At 35.3% G+C, this 13,701-nt stretch overlaps 1 protein-coding gene and 1 pseudogene across 1 annotated transcript; both read left to right on the top strand.

Annotated features, from left to right (window-relative positions):
* The first annotated feature begins 2,876 nt into the window (after window positions 1-2,876).
* LOC142615014 (uncharacterized) lies at window positions 2,877-4,810 on the top strand (annotated as a pseudogene).
* Window positions 4,811-5,689: 879 nt separating this feature from the next.
* Window positions 5,690-9,864, top strand: LOC142616551 (ADP-ribosylation factor 1-like; the record flags this gene model as incomplete). Its single annotated transcript, XM_075789380.1, has 6 exons — window positions 5,690-5,885; window positions 6,152-6,203; window positions 7,956-8,091; window positions 9,153-9,271; window positions 9,419-9,490; window positions 9,581-9,864. Coding segments are annotated over 5 exons (504 nt in total), but the record flags the coding sequence as incomplete, so codon positions are not given.
* Between the last annotated feature and the right edge of the window lie 3,837 nt (window positions 9,865-13,701).

The following is a 13,701-nucleotide window of genomic DNA, read 5'->3' as shown; positions in this document are numbered from 1 at the left end:
TTCTTCTTCTTCTTCCTTTACGGTAAGGTAGGAAGATGCGGCTTCACCGAGAGGTTAAAATTGTGGAGAAAGGAACTGTGGGAATCCCAACTGGAACAAATGGTGGCGGTTGGATTGGTTGAGGTGACCAAGGTACCTTGAGGAATGGTAGTCCCCCCGGTAGCAAACCCTCCCAGGCAACGCTAATCCAGAGGAAGACGAGGATCGCGGGCTTTAATCACGCACTTCGGCGCCCTGAAAGGCTTTTGATATTGGAGTGTAGCCGAGGATCGAGATGAGCCGCACGGAGTTGACCGTCGGTGTGCACGAAGATCTCGGCTTGTAGGATCCTATCCAATCGCCCGAAATCCACAAGGTTAGGATGACGATCCGGCCAGTGTGGATCTCAGTTGTCCAAGTAAAAGTGGGTAAGAGTAAGTAAAAAGACGAAAGATAAAAGTATGTAAAAGAAACTTCACCTGGAGTCCCTTCCCTTGTCGGACGGGGAGGCCGTCGTGCCAATTTCTGATATGATCGGGAAGTCATTTTTAGGCCCTTATTTGATTCGCGGACATTGAATTAGCACTTGACTTCCTTGGGTGTCTAGACTTTAGGTAATATTCATCTTTTTTGCTTAGGTGATGGAGGTTATAAACCCGAGTTCACGTCGTGGTGAGTGAGCCCTAGGTTCATCTTCTCATTTAAAGCGTCTATGGAACCTAAGATCCTAAAGACATTTGGGGCACACGGTGGGAGCCAACCTAAAAGCCCTAAGATAATCCCTAGTCACAGTTCCCATTGGGATTTTCATTCCCCCTTCGATGAACGCAATCATCGGGATTACAACTTCCCCCGTTTTTCTTTTTGTATAAAACTCTTCCTCGTTACGGTACCTAATGGATACATCGAGGAATTTTGTACTTAACCTTAAACCTGTTCTATTTTTTCGTTTGAATCCACCGGGGACGCAAATCTACCCATTCTTTTTTGAAAAAAGGGGGGGTGTGGAGAAAAAAATAACTATGCCGAGGATGAAAGACACGGTGAAAAAGAGAAGATGGGAAAGAAAAGAAACAAAAGAAAACAAAAAGGCGATAAGGAGGGGCAGAGTATTGAAGAACTTACTTTTAAAAAGGAAGAAAGCACGGTCACCTCGGACGGGGTACTTGATAGACGGAGAGAGTACGGGGAGATGAAAAGTGTGGCAGGTACGTTATGAGGTTTACGTAGTGTGAAGAATTTTGAAGAAAATTAGTATTTATATGTCGAGAAGATGTTTTAAAGCGGGCGAATTCCGCCTCGAACCCGGGGAATCGCTCTCGACCGTTGGATATGTGTCATATTAATGAAACGTGGGGGACATAGAAGCGCCAACAATCAATTCGGGGCGTTTCGCATACCGAAGCATTGGGAACACGCGATGGGTGATTCGAAGTTATTTCGTCAACAATGTTGCCAAAGTACGGGGTAAGGGTCTTTTTAAGTCGAGATTCTATTTTTCTCCCGAGGTGAAAAAAATAAAGAAACTCGAGGGGCTATTGTAGGGGTATTGGGCCCGATAGTAAGTGAAGGATGGCCCACGAAGTATTTTGGGTGGAAACCCAAAATCCGAAGACATCAAAATGGTCGTGGACTATTTACATATCCAAACACGTCCGAGGAGTAGATTTGTCCTCGGATTTCAAGGCCGAGGACATAGAAAGAGAAGTTTGGTATCCCTGGGTTATATTATAATGAGTCCTACAATTATGGGGATGCACGGTATACGTGGAGGGCGAGAGAAAGAACGGTGGAATGCCTAAAAATAAAGCTGCTACCACCGCCCATACATTAAAAGCTCTGTAAATTGATACGCTGACTGTATAGATGGAAGGATGGGACCTGAACATCGAGCTTGGAACTTGGTCCCTAATCCCAGCGGGCTTTAGGGAAGAATGGATGGGACAAGTATCCAAAAAGGGGGATTGCAACCAGAAAAGTGGAAGGTGATGAAGGGAAAGAAAAGGATATAAATAGGAGGAAAGGCATACGAAGAAGAAGAGGACTTTTCTGAGTAAAAGAGATAGAGCCAATAGTAAATGATAATCAACACTTGTATCCAAACTTGAGAAATATCATTAGAAACCATCCTCGGACACAATCCGAGGACGATTTCTCAGTCTTACTCTTTGCAAACGATTCTTTGTTCTGTTCTATTGGGCCCAAAGCCCGTTCTTTTTGTAATTGTCTAAAACCATCCTTGAAATCTAAATTACAAGCCCATCCTCTACAAATTCATTGTAAAGAAAGGCCTTTCAAGCCCATTTTTCTCCCAGTCGTAGTTTGGGAACTTGAATTGTGTCCTTACACTTATGTTGTCTCAATAAGTCAATATCATTAAGTAATAACGTTAAAATAATTAAATGCAAATTGAATGTATGGTATGCTATTACTATTTCTAATTTATGGAAAGTTTACGCACTACAATTTTGGTCTAACGAAAAAATTAATAGATTTTTGTGGTATAAACAAAAGAAAACCTTTTCTCAAAAAAAAAAAAAAAAACAAAAGAAAACTAAAAAATTATATGAAACCAAATCATAAATAATAAAATTATTGAAGTGTTAAATTTCGTGTACTAGACAAATTACCCTGTACAAAATGACAAAATACCAAAACCTCATTTAACTTGTTGACAAAATGATATTTATAAGTGCAGTTAGAGAGTGGGAGTACTTATAAAATAACTGATCAGTAGCTTAGTTCTCAGACTGCCCTCAAAACTCTCTCTCTCTCTCTCTCTCAATTCTCAAACTGATTTCCGTTTCGTTCCATGAGATATTATCTATCGTTTCGTTCTGATTTCGGCTGCCGAATTGTTTGCTTGCTGGATCTTCAGGAAAATGGGTACGCTGGGTACGCTGCTTCTTTCTTCCCACACTTGTTTTCGTTATTATTGTTATTCTACGCTTACTGCTGCTAGTGCTAAAAAAACCCCGAATCACAATCATAATCACAATCACAATCACAATCAAAATCAATTCTTGAAACCTGTTAGAGATCAGTGCAAATCTAGAAGCTTAAGGAATGTTGATCATGCCTTAGACCTGTTTGATAAAATGCTTCACACGTGCCCTTTGCCTTCCATTGCCGATTTTAATCACGTTTTGGGTGGCATTGCAAGAATGAAGCATTACCCAGTAGTCATTTCTCTAATTAAACGAATCGAATCATTTGGAATCTCTCCCGATATTTATACTCTTAATATTTTGATTAACTGCTTTTGCCATTGGAACCGTCTAGGTTTTGGGTTTTCTGTCTTGGCAACAATTTTGAAACTTGGTTATCACCCAGACTTTGTTACTCTAAACATCCTTGTGAAGGGTCTCTGTCTTCAAGGTAACATTGCTGGAGCTGTGAAGTTGGTAGAAGATATGGAGAAGAAAGGGTATCAACCTGATGCATTTACTTGTGGAACGATACTAAATGCTGTGTGTAAGATTGGTAAGACTGATATGGCTATTGGGTTGCTTAGGAAATTGGAAGAAGGAGATTTTGAGCTTGATCTGATAGTGTATAGCACAATCATTGATAGTTTATGTAAGGATAGATCAGTAACTGAGGCTTTGAACCTTTTATCTGATATGTTGAGTAAATGCATTCAGCCGAACCTTGTCATTTACAATTCCTTAATTCAATGCCTATGCAATTTCAACCAGTGGAGAGAGGTTACTACTCTATTGAATGAGATGGCGTGAAGGAAGATCATGCCTGATGTGTATACCTTCAATATATTGGTGGACACACGTTGCAAAGAGGGAATGCTGACAGAGGCAAAAGAAGTTTTTGATGTGATGATTGAAAGAGGAATCAGGCCTAACACAATCACTTACAGTTCTCTAATTGATGGTTACTGTTTGCAAAACAAAATGGATGATGCAATCAAAACATTTAATATGATGGATGAGAGGGATTGTTCACCTGATGCGATTAGCTATAACATATTAATCAATGGATTTTGCAAAAATAAAAGAATTGATGAAGCAAGGAGTCTCTTTGATGAAATGGCCAACAAGGGAGTGGCTCCCGACATTGCGACTTATAACACTCTAATAGGTGGGTTTTGTCAAGTGAAGAGACACAAGGCTGCTCTAGAGCTATTCCATAAGATGCAGGCTTGTGGCCAACCTCCAGATCCCCAAACTTATGCTGTCTTGTTGGACGGCCTATGTAAGAATGGACAAGTTGTTGAGGCAATAAAAGTGTTTCTTGAGATGGAAGACAAAACGTTGGGCAACAATATTGTGATTTACAGCATTTTGATTGATGGTTTGTGTAATGCCGGGAATCTTACAGTTGCAAGAAAACTCTTTTATAGTCTACCTGCAAAAGGATTGCAACCCAATGTTCGAACTTACACCATAATGCTCAAAGGACTTTGCAAAGAAGGACTGCTAGAAGAAGCAAGTGAGATATTTGAGAAAATGGATAGGAGTGGTTGTTCACCTAACGATCGCACATATAACACAATAATCCAAGGGTTACTGCAACATAATGAGACATCAAAGGCAATTAAATATCTTGAAATAATGGTTGACAAGGGTTTTTCAGCAAATGCGACAGTTGCAAGCATGTTATTTGATTTGCTGTCATCTAATCAAGTAGATAAGAACATTCAAGAATTTCTCTAGAAGCTTGTGTGAAGGTTTTTTAGTTTCTCAAAATCAAGGACAAGTTTCATATTTTATCCATCACATGTCAATCTTTAAAAGATGTGTATCATTTCAGGAAAATTTTATAGTTTTTAAAGATGATTTTCTATTTCATTTATGTATGCATGATTGTTTGTACCTTTAACTGTTCTATCTTTTGTTGTGATTTCATTGTGCACTCATGTTGTTGCTTGGAAGTTAGAACCTATTTTCCTGGATAGTTGTTTCAAAATTTTTTCTTATTTAAGGTTAATGCTAAATATTGTTGCTCTAAAATCTGGCATTTTTTGTGTGGTTATACATCCCTTAGCCAGTGGAATTAATGATAATAAATGTTTCCTCCAATGAAATTAAGTTTTGGAGTTGCATTTATGCAAATTGAGTACCCCCCCCCCCCCTCCCTTTTTTCCCCCTCTTATAAGCCTTGTGGTGCTTTTGTGCAGTGGACTCAAGTCAAATTTTGTTAGTCTAGCTTAGTTGGTTTATCAACTCAAGGTGACAGCTGATAATTTTGTATGTGCTTCTCCTTGAATTGTCTAAGAGAGAAGCAACTTACGTTGTAGTGCAATACAAAATTAACTTCATGGTATAATCATTTTGACATTTACGATTTAAAGTAAATGAATTGAGTTGGAAACTCCTAACTTGCGACCATATAGCTGAAGAATAGTTCATTTGTTAGTGATTGATTACATTTCATGGACACCAAGAGCTGATTCTTTTGGAGCTTTTGTAATGTCATTTTGTTGTATGTAGATTGTGATTTCCTAGCCTAACTTAGGTTAGGTTTCTTAGTTTTAGTTAGTGATGTTATGCTTAAAGAAAACCAATCTTTTTGAAATACACAAGGTTAACTTAGTGATGTCATGTTTGGTCAAGTATAACATAGATAATCCCATAGGTCTTGTGAAATATACAACAAGGTTTATAAAAGTCGTGCCATAGGTTACTGCAAAATCATTATAATAAGATAATTATTATGTATGAGTGTTTTCTTGTTAGGTTGATTTGGTCTTTGACTTGTGATTTTGGGAATTCAGCTTGAGATAAAAGATGGGGTTCTCTTTCACCAAGTTTTTAGCTGGCCTTTTGCCAAGGAGATGCGTATTCTAATGGTGGGTCTTCATGCAGCGGGCAAGACTACCATTTTGTATGAGCTGAAATTGGGAGAGATTGGGACCACCCTTCCTACCATTGGTATTCTTTTGCTATATTGTTAACGTTGCTCTATTATATAATGTGCTGCTTGTTTGTAGTTATAGGTAGTTGGATTTTACAAATCCTTTTGTTGCTTAGAATTTTGCAGGTGACACTGATTTTCATAATAATTAATTAATATATCCAAACATTTGAAAATATATCTATAATAATTTATGATTAAAAAATATTTTTAACTTTTCTCTAGCTAAAATAGAAAGATAAATGCTCAGGTTAACTTTCCTTCAAATTATTTGGGTTGGATGAGTTTGTCATTAATCCAGGCTCAAGTTGTTGTCCTCAAGTAAATCATTCAGAACTTCGTTTATGGCGAAGGTATATACTTCTAGGAATGACTTGATTTGGGTGTCATTGGAGTTTCCAAGAAGAAGCAATTGAAGATTTGGCTCTAAAAATAAACTTAACTATTGTTGGGTACATCGGGGTAGATCCTCAAAAGGAATTATTGGATGAGAGAGCCATGAAGGAGAACTTTAGTCTCTATGGAGTTTGAAAGGAACTCAACCCAAAACTCAAACTGACTTGATGAATGAAGGCGGGACTGGAAAATTGGGATCTGACCAAGAGTGCTGAACATCACTTTGGTCCAGGATATCAGTGCTGAACGACACTAATGACAATTTGACACAAAGGCTCTAACCTATAGTGTTGTGTGCCGATCAGCCTATCTTGTTTTGTTAAGCTCTGTATTCCTACAACACCTCCTTGATAGTTGCTAATATGTGTTGGCAAGTTGGGAACACTGTTTTGATGGCTGGAATTGGGTTCTCATGTATAGGGATAATTTGATCCATTTGGGAAGTTAGTTAGGATAAATAGTTGCATGGTTATTTAGCATATGCAAGGGATCAGTTTTTCAACATATAGAACAACTTGTATGAAGGCTTTTAGTCTTTCAACATCAGGTACTCGGTTTCATAATTTAATGCTTTGCTAGTCAATTTATAAGGAGTTTGTTTTCATGTATATTAGTAGTGAAGATGTGGAAAACCTCAATTGGTTCTATAAATTTGTGAGAGATCAATGCAGATCTCAAAGCTTTAGGAATGTTGGTAGTGCCTTAGGGTTGTTTGATCAATCGGTTCACATGTGCCTTTTTCCTTCCGTTTTGGATTTTAATCCCATGTTGCGTACCTGTTGGCATGGCAATTAAAGTTTTCTATCTAAGGAAATGAAATAGTAATATAGATGTACTACCTAAACACATTGTATCACTTTATTTCACTATGAATGTTGTGCTACGGAGATACTTAAATCAACAAAGATGGTAATGGTCATCAATTCTTAGGTGGATTTATGCTACATTTAGTTGCATGCATTCACTACTAGGTCTAGATTATAAGCATTGAAGTTTTAAATTTTTTTCACAAAAAATAGAACTCTTTGAGGACTTTTCAAGGTCACTTCTAAAACATTTGATCCATAAATGTGTTAATACTGTAGCAGGATGATGGCAGTAAAGTTACTATAACAAAAGTTTTAATATAAAATATATGGGGTTTGGATGATGATTGTTAATTCTACTAGAGGATCATCGAATGAGGACACTCATGCAACTTTATTACTTTATGCCAATATGCCTGCTAACTTTGGTAGCAGTTGCAATCCTACTGCACCTCGGAAAATGGTAAACCATTAAAGTGTAGTACGTATTCTATATACAACTCTATTGACATATCTTACAACATTTCATCTAGATCAAATTGTTTTATGTAGGATGGAAAAGCCTTCATTGGAGGGACCATATGGGTTTGTCCTCTGGTCTAAGCATTTCATTTCCTGTATTTATTTGAAATTTTTCTAATAATATTTGCAGTTAGTTTTATTGATTCCTAAATAATTATGAATTGGATGAATATAAATTCATTTGGTATAGTTGCTAAAGATGGTTTTGAGAGGTTCATTCTTTTTCTGTTTGATACAATGCTTCACATGCACCCTTTCCCTTCCCCTGTGGATTTTAATCAATTTTTGGGTGCCATTTCAAGAATGAAGCATTACTCTGTGGTCATTAATTTAGATAGAGATATGAAATCACTAGGAATTGCTCCCAATATCTTTGGCTAGAACAATAGCAGATGGCAGTGGTACCTTGGTTTCTAGGCTTGATTATGATGCAGTTGATCTGTTCCTTCATCCATTGTGGATTAACTTTCAATGTGTAGATACATTCAAATGCTTTTCATTGTTAGTTAACGCTCAGGTATTTTGTGTACAACTGACTCTCTCTCAATGGAATCATGCTTTTGCTTTGAAGCCCATTGGGAATTTGGTGAATGCTTAGGCTTTTAGCGTGCCAATCTTCATAAAGTAGTTGGTTACATCTCTATGATTAGGGATGTTTATAAAATTTTACATAAACAGAAAGTATGTCCTAAATGTGAGGAAAGTGTGTATTATACTGCACCAACAACAATTTTGTTATACTAGCACTTGCTTTTAGTACTTGAGCCCAGTGGTTGTTCTCAAGTACGTCCAGCATTCATATTCGTTAATTGAAGGTTGGCCTTTTTCGTTGTGTGCATTGTTATGCAAAGTTTTTGTTTTTGGTAAATGAGTAGACCTTTTTGTCATTTTGAAATATGGACAGAACTTAGATACAATTCCTTAGATGTTTTACCTAATGTTCCCTAATTAAATTCACTCATGTGGCTGGCTAATGGGCCACGTAGTTAAATTTATTTGTCTGCTGGAGAAGATACCAGCTTTTGTGTTGCTTGGTCAATGTAATTGCACGATTGATTTTAATTGGTGAACGGTGAACCTAACGTATCTAAGGAACAGAAGATATTGTACTGTAAGTTTTGCTCTTAAAACATTATGCATCTATATGGGAAGCTTAAGTAAATGCTGCCAAAGGTGATCACCTAGATAGAGCTAAGATGGGATAAAAATGCATCACTTTGGTCTCTTAAGGGCTTGAAGACGTGAACACCTGATATTGATGACCCACATTGTTGAAAACGTGACACTGACAACCGCTAATGGCTCATATTGTTTATCGGAGACAACTATTATTATATACTTTGTAAGATTCTCAATGTTTAATAAAGTATCTATAAATGGTTGGATTGGAGCATAATATAGCCTTGAGTCCTGAAAATGGTGCAGGTGTACATGGTTTGTGCACTAATTAGAGATATAATGCCACTAACATATATACCCATTGTACATCTTACTGCCAATAGCTCATTTTACTTAACTATCTCTCAGTTTTGTTTAAAATTTTCTTGTGCATGATAATATTGTTGGTTGAATGCCTAGGATGAGTTGAGGGAGGCTGTGCTGCTTGTATTTGTAAACAAGCAGGATCTTCAAAATGCCATGAATGCTGCTGAAATAAGTGATAAGCTTGGTCTTCATTCCCTCCGTCAACACCACTGGTATATTAACACACACACACACACACACACACACACACTCCCTCCCTCCCTCTCTCTCTCTCTCTCTCATGTTTTACCCTATGCATAGGAAATTTGGTATCCACTGATTGGGGCCATTACTTTGGGTTCTATTTCATGTATATTCAGAGCACATGTGCCACTTCAGGGGAATGGCTGTACGAGGGACTAGACTGGCTTTCCAACAATATTGCTAACAAGGTTAGGCTCTAGTGCTGCATGCAACATAAGTGAAAATCTTGGATATGGTTATCGGCTGGTTTATTAATATTTTCTATTTGGTTCTTGCAGGCTTAGGAGATTCGTAAATCTTCATTTACTTTTTTGGGCTGCAATCTCTGTCAAAGGGGATTTTGTCGGTATGTGGTGTTTATGCATTTTACATTTGATATTGTCTTGAGAATGTATCTGTTTGTTTAGATCATTGTTACAATATGATAGAAATTGACATTTGCCTTGTAGATTCTAATTAATTAATGATTCACAGTTCATAGATATGATTAAACCTTGCTTCTTTTGGGATACCCTTGCTTTTGGTTGACCTTCAATGGATATGGTTGTAATAAGTTCTCCTCCCCCTAATTCTCATTTATGATTAAAAGGTCAATTCTCCTATGTGGTGAAGTTGCATGGGTAGTTGAAGATCCATTGATGTTAATCTTTTGCGAGTTTCCAATCTCTTTGTTTGGAATAGTGGTAGTAAGTGGTACTTTAGTTTCTAGGGCTTGATTATGGGACAGTTGATTTGATCTTCTCTTCCATAATGGGTCCTCTTTCAATGCACAAGTACATTAAAAAAGCTGTTGAAATTTTAATCCATAACCATCAGGATTTTGGTTTAATGCTAAGGATTTTGGTGTTGAAGTCTTAATAGATTAACATGTGATTGGTTACATCTCAATAGCTAGGGGTCTTTATGAAATTTCAGATAAAAAGAATAGTATTCCAACTGTGGGGAGAGCATCTTGTATACAGCAACCACAACAACTTGTGAATATTTGCACTTGCTTTTAGTACTTGAGGCCAAGTAAATTTTGAATGCATCACATCTTGAGTTAGAGCTCTGATATTTGCACCACTTTGCTCAACAATACATTGCATTGTTGAGCAAAGGTGTTGAATTGGTGAACCAATATGCCATTCTGAAACATTGAGAAGGCCAGAAGGGTTACCCATTTTGAGTTCAGATATTTGCATCACTTGGTGTTGAAAGAGATTCATCTCTCATTATTGTCGCTAATGGCACATGAATTTGACCAATATCCAAGTTGATGGCCACGAAGTTTTTTTTTTTTGGCTGAAGGCCATGAAGTTTTGACCATCTGGTGTTGATGGCTCATATCATATTGTTGAACTTTTTGTTTTGTTTTATTACTTATTCTTTGTTCAGTGTAATATATTACTGTGAGACACTACGACTTATAATGACACCTATCCCATCTTTAGTTTCTAACAATTCCGCTAAACTACAATCAAGTATAACGACTCCACTAAATAAAACACAGCTAATTTACATTTAAAACCTTGATGTCTTTTATTTAAATCTTAAAATCTCAAAATACATTTTATTTAGCCGAGAGTATTGCAACTTAACTAGTTAGCACTACATTCTTTTTTTCATGGCAATTAGGAAAACATGATAAAAGGTTTAAATAAAATGTTTTTAAAATTTTTTATGTTTAAATGAAACATTTTGGAAGTTATAAGATTTAAATGAAACACGCTTAAATCAACTAAGTTGAAATTATATTAGGATCTTAGTATATTATATTTTCTATAAATAGTATAATAAATGATTTCTAAATTTCATATACAAATATAGTAATAATAAATGTCTATAAATAACTATAATTATTATCAAATTTCGATTTAGACAAGAAAAAAATAGAAGAGAGAAAAAATTCTATTATGTTAAATTCACTCACATGGTTGCATTGACCGATAAGCTACCACTTTTAATCTATTTATTATTGAAAGAAGATAACACATTTTGTATTGTATTAACCAATGCAATTACATAGATGAATTTAATTCAAGAACCTAAGGTATAGAATCCTAATAAATGTAAGGAATTATGTGTAATTTTGCTTCTAAAATATTATGCATTTGATGGGGAAGTTTTGTTGTACAATGATTGATTTAAAGAAAATTTGTTAGAAATTATTAGAACTTTGAAACAAATAAATAGTTGGCGAAAACTCCATTTTAGTCCTTACATTTTGAGGTCATATTCAATTTGGTCTTTACATTTTGGCAGTAATCAATTTAGTCCATGTTATTTTCAACTTGTAGTTAATTTGGTTCTTACAATTGACTCACTAATGCAAAATGCTTACATTGCAAACAGTGTGCATTGTTGACACATTTGAAGCCTATGTGGCAACGAAAAAAAAATTAAAATTTTTTTATTGTCGTTAAAATGTGCCATATTAACATTTAAATTCAATTAATTCAAAAAATAAAATAAAATTCTTAAGGACTAAAGATATCAAAACGTCACAGGCTTTCCAATTTGATCAATTGATCAAATACCCAGCAAATCCAAAGAATATCAAGAAGAAGAAAAAAATAATAATAGAAGCCTCTTAGTACGTTAAGGTTTGTGGATGGCAAGTTTCATTTAATTTTTCTTAGATTCTTAAGCTGTTACAGCCAAATTGTGTTGTAGATGTATTTTTCTGATAGGAAATTGGTAATATTCACTTACAATCCGCTAGACCCACTTAGCAAATCAAGGCGAATATTCAAAAATAGAAACTTTTGCACTCTCTAAACGCTCTAAGATTTGGGTTTAATTCAAAGAGATCGAACCAAGTTGAGGAGAGAATAAGTGAGAGGGGAAAGAAGAAGAGAAGCCACCACCAGTGGTGGCGGTGGCATGCAATGACAACATCAAAAGCCTAATTTACTTTGACACTATTAAAAACCTAAGCTATCTACTTAACACTATTTTATCAAAAGCCCAAGGTTATCAATACTTGACAAAATATTATATCATAATTATTTCACTTAAAAGTCCAATAATGAACAATACTTTAAGTTCTTAAACCTATTACTATAATATTACAAGCTCATGGAATTTATGACAATTATCTATTCTCAACCCATGGCAATTATCTTATAAAAGCCCATGGAAAGTTATGATTATCTTAAACCCATGACATTTGTTTATTTATACCATATTATAAACCCATGGAATTTATATAAGAACCCATGGTCACTATTTATCTTATACATTCTTAATATCTATTTTCAAAACTCATAATAATTATTCACTTTACTATGATTATCTATAGAAAACCCATGGTAATATCACAATATTCCACTATAGTGGTTTTTACTATATTTTATTTGAAACCCATGGATATTGCCACTATTTAAAACCCATGGTAAATATTATTCTTGAGAAATATTAGAGGTCATTATTTAAAAGCCCCAAAGAAACTATCATTTACAAAAATAATCCATAGCAAAAATTATAAGAAACTATACAAGTTGTTATTTAAAGCCCATGGAAATTAATACCCAAAACTTATCATAAATATTTATTAAAGCTCATGGATTCATTTTATTTTTACTAACAACTAAAACCCATGTGGAATAAAAATTCATGGCAATATATAGTAGATTTGTCCATTTTGTAGGGCTCACAATGAGAAAACAAAAGGATAGGCCCAAGTGGAGAGATCCACCAAATTAGAGGCCCATCAAAATACTAAATTACAACCATTTTCCATTTATGGCTTGAATAAAACTTACAAAATACACACTATATTTGAACAAAATAAATTAGCCAAACAAACTCCTTGAACCACCCATAAGGAAGAAAGAACAAAGACAAGCTCAAGATTAGTTTTTTGTGAATTTTTTTGTGAGCTCGTAAAGAGGAAGGTCCAATTAATCAGGGATTCATCATTCTGCAAAATAATAAGAAAATACAAAATAAGAAAAATCGTATCCTAATATAAAATTGAGTACAAATAAATATAATATAAATCATAAAGTCATCAAAAAACAAATTTTTAACAACTAAGTGTTCAATCTCAAAACTAAACACGATAACTTTACAAACCATGGCCTTGTCCCTTTCCTCCAAAAAATTTGTCATAAGATATCTCTCTTTAAAAAGGACAATATTCAATGTTGTCCACAATTCATATTTGTGTAGTTTGACTAAATTAAATTTCTTTGTGCTATATCCAACCAAGAACCATAAAGAAAGTTAGAGGGAGGAAGACTGATTTAATTGGGAAAAAAAAAATGAAGGCCTCTAGAAGAATTCAGTATCAATAGCAAGCATCGCCTCCAACTTAAACATTGATGACCTTTTTGTTTGGAATGTGGGCAATATAGAGGGATAGAAACAATAAAATATCTAACAATTCAGCACTCTCAATTACAGTGCTGAAATC

The sequence above is a fragment of the Castanea sativa genome, chromosome 11 (assembly GCF_040712315.1).
Source record: "Castanea sativa cultivar Marrone di Chiusa Pesio chromosome 11, ASM4071231v1".
In the NCBI taxonomy this organism is placed as follows: domain Eukaryota; kingdom Viridiplantae; phylum Streptophyta; class Magnoliopsida; order Fagales; family Fagaceae; genus Castanea; species Castanea sativa.
Note: the sequence above shows the minus strand (reverse complement) of the source record. Positions and strands in the feature narration are given on the sequence as shown.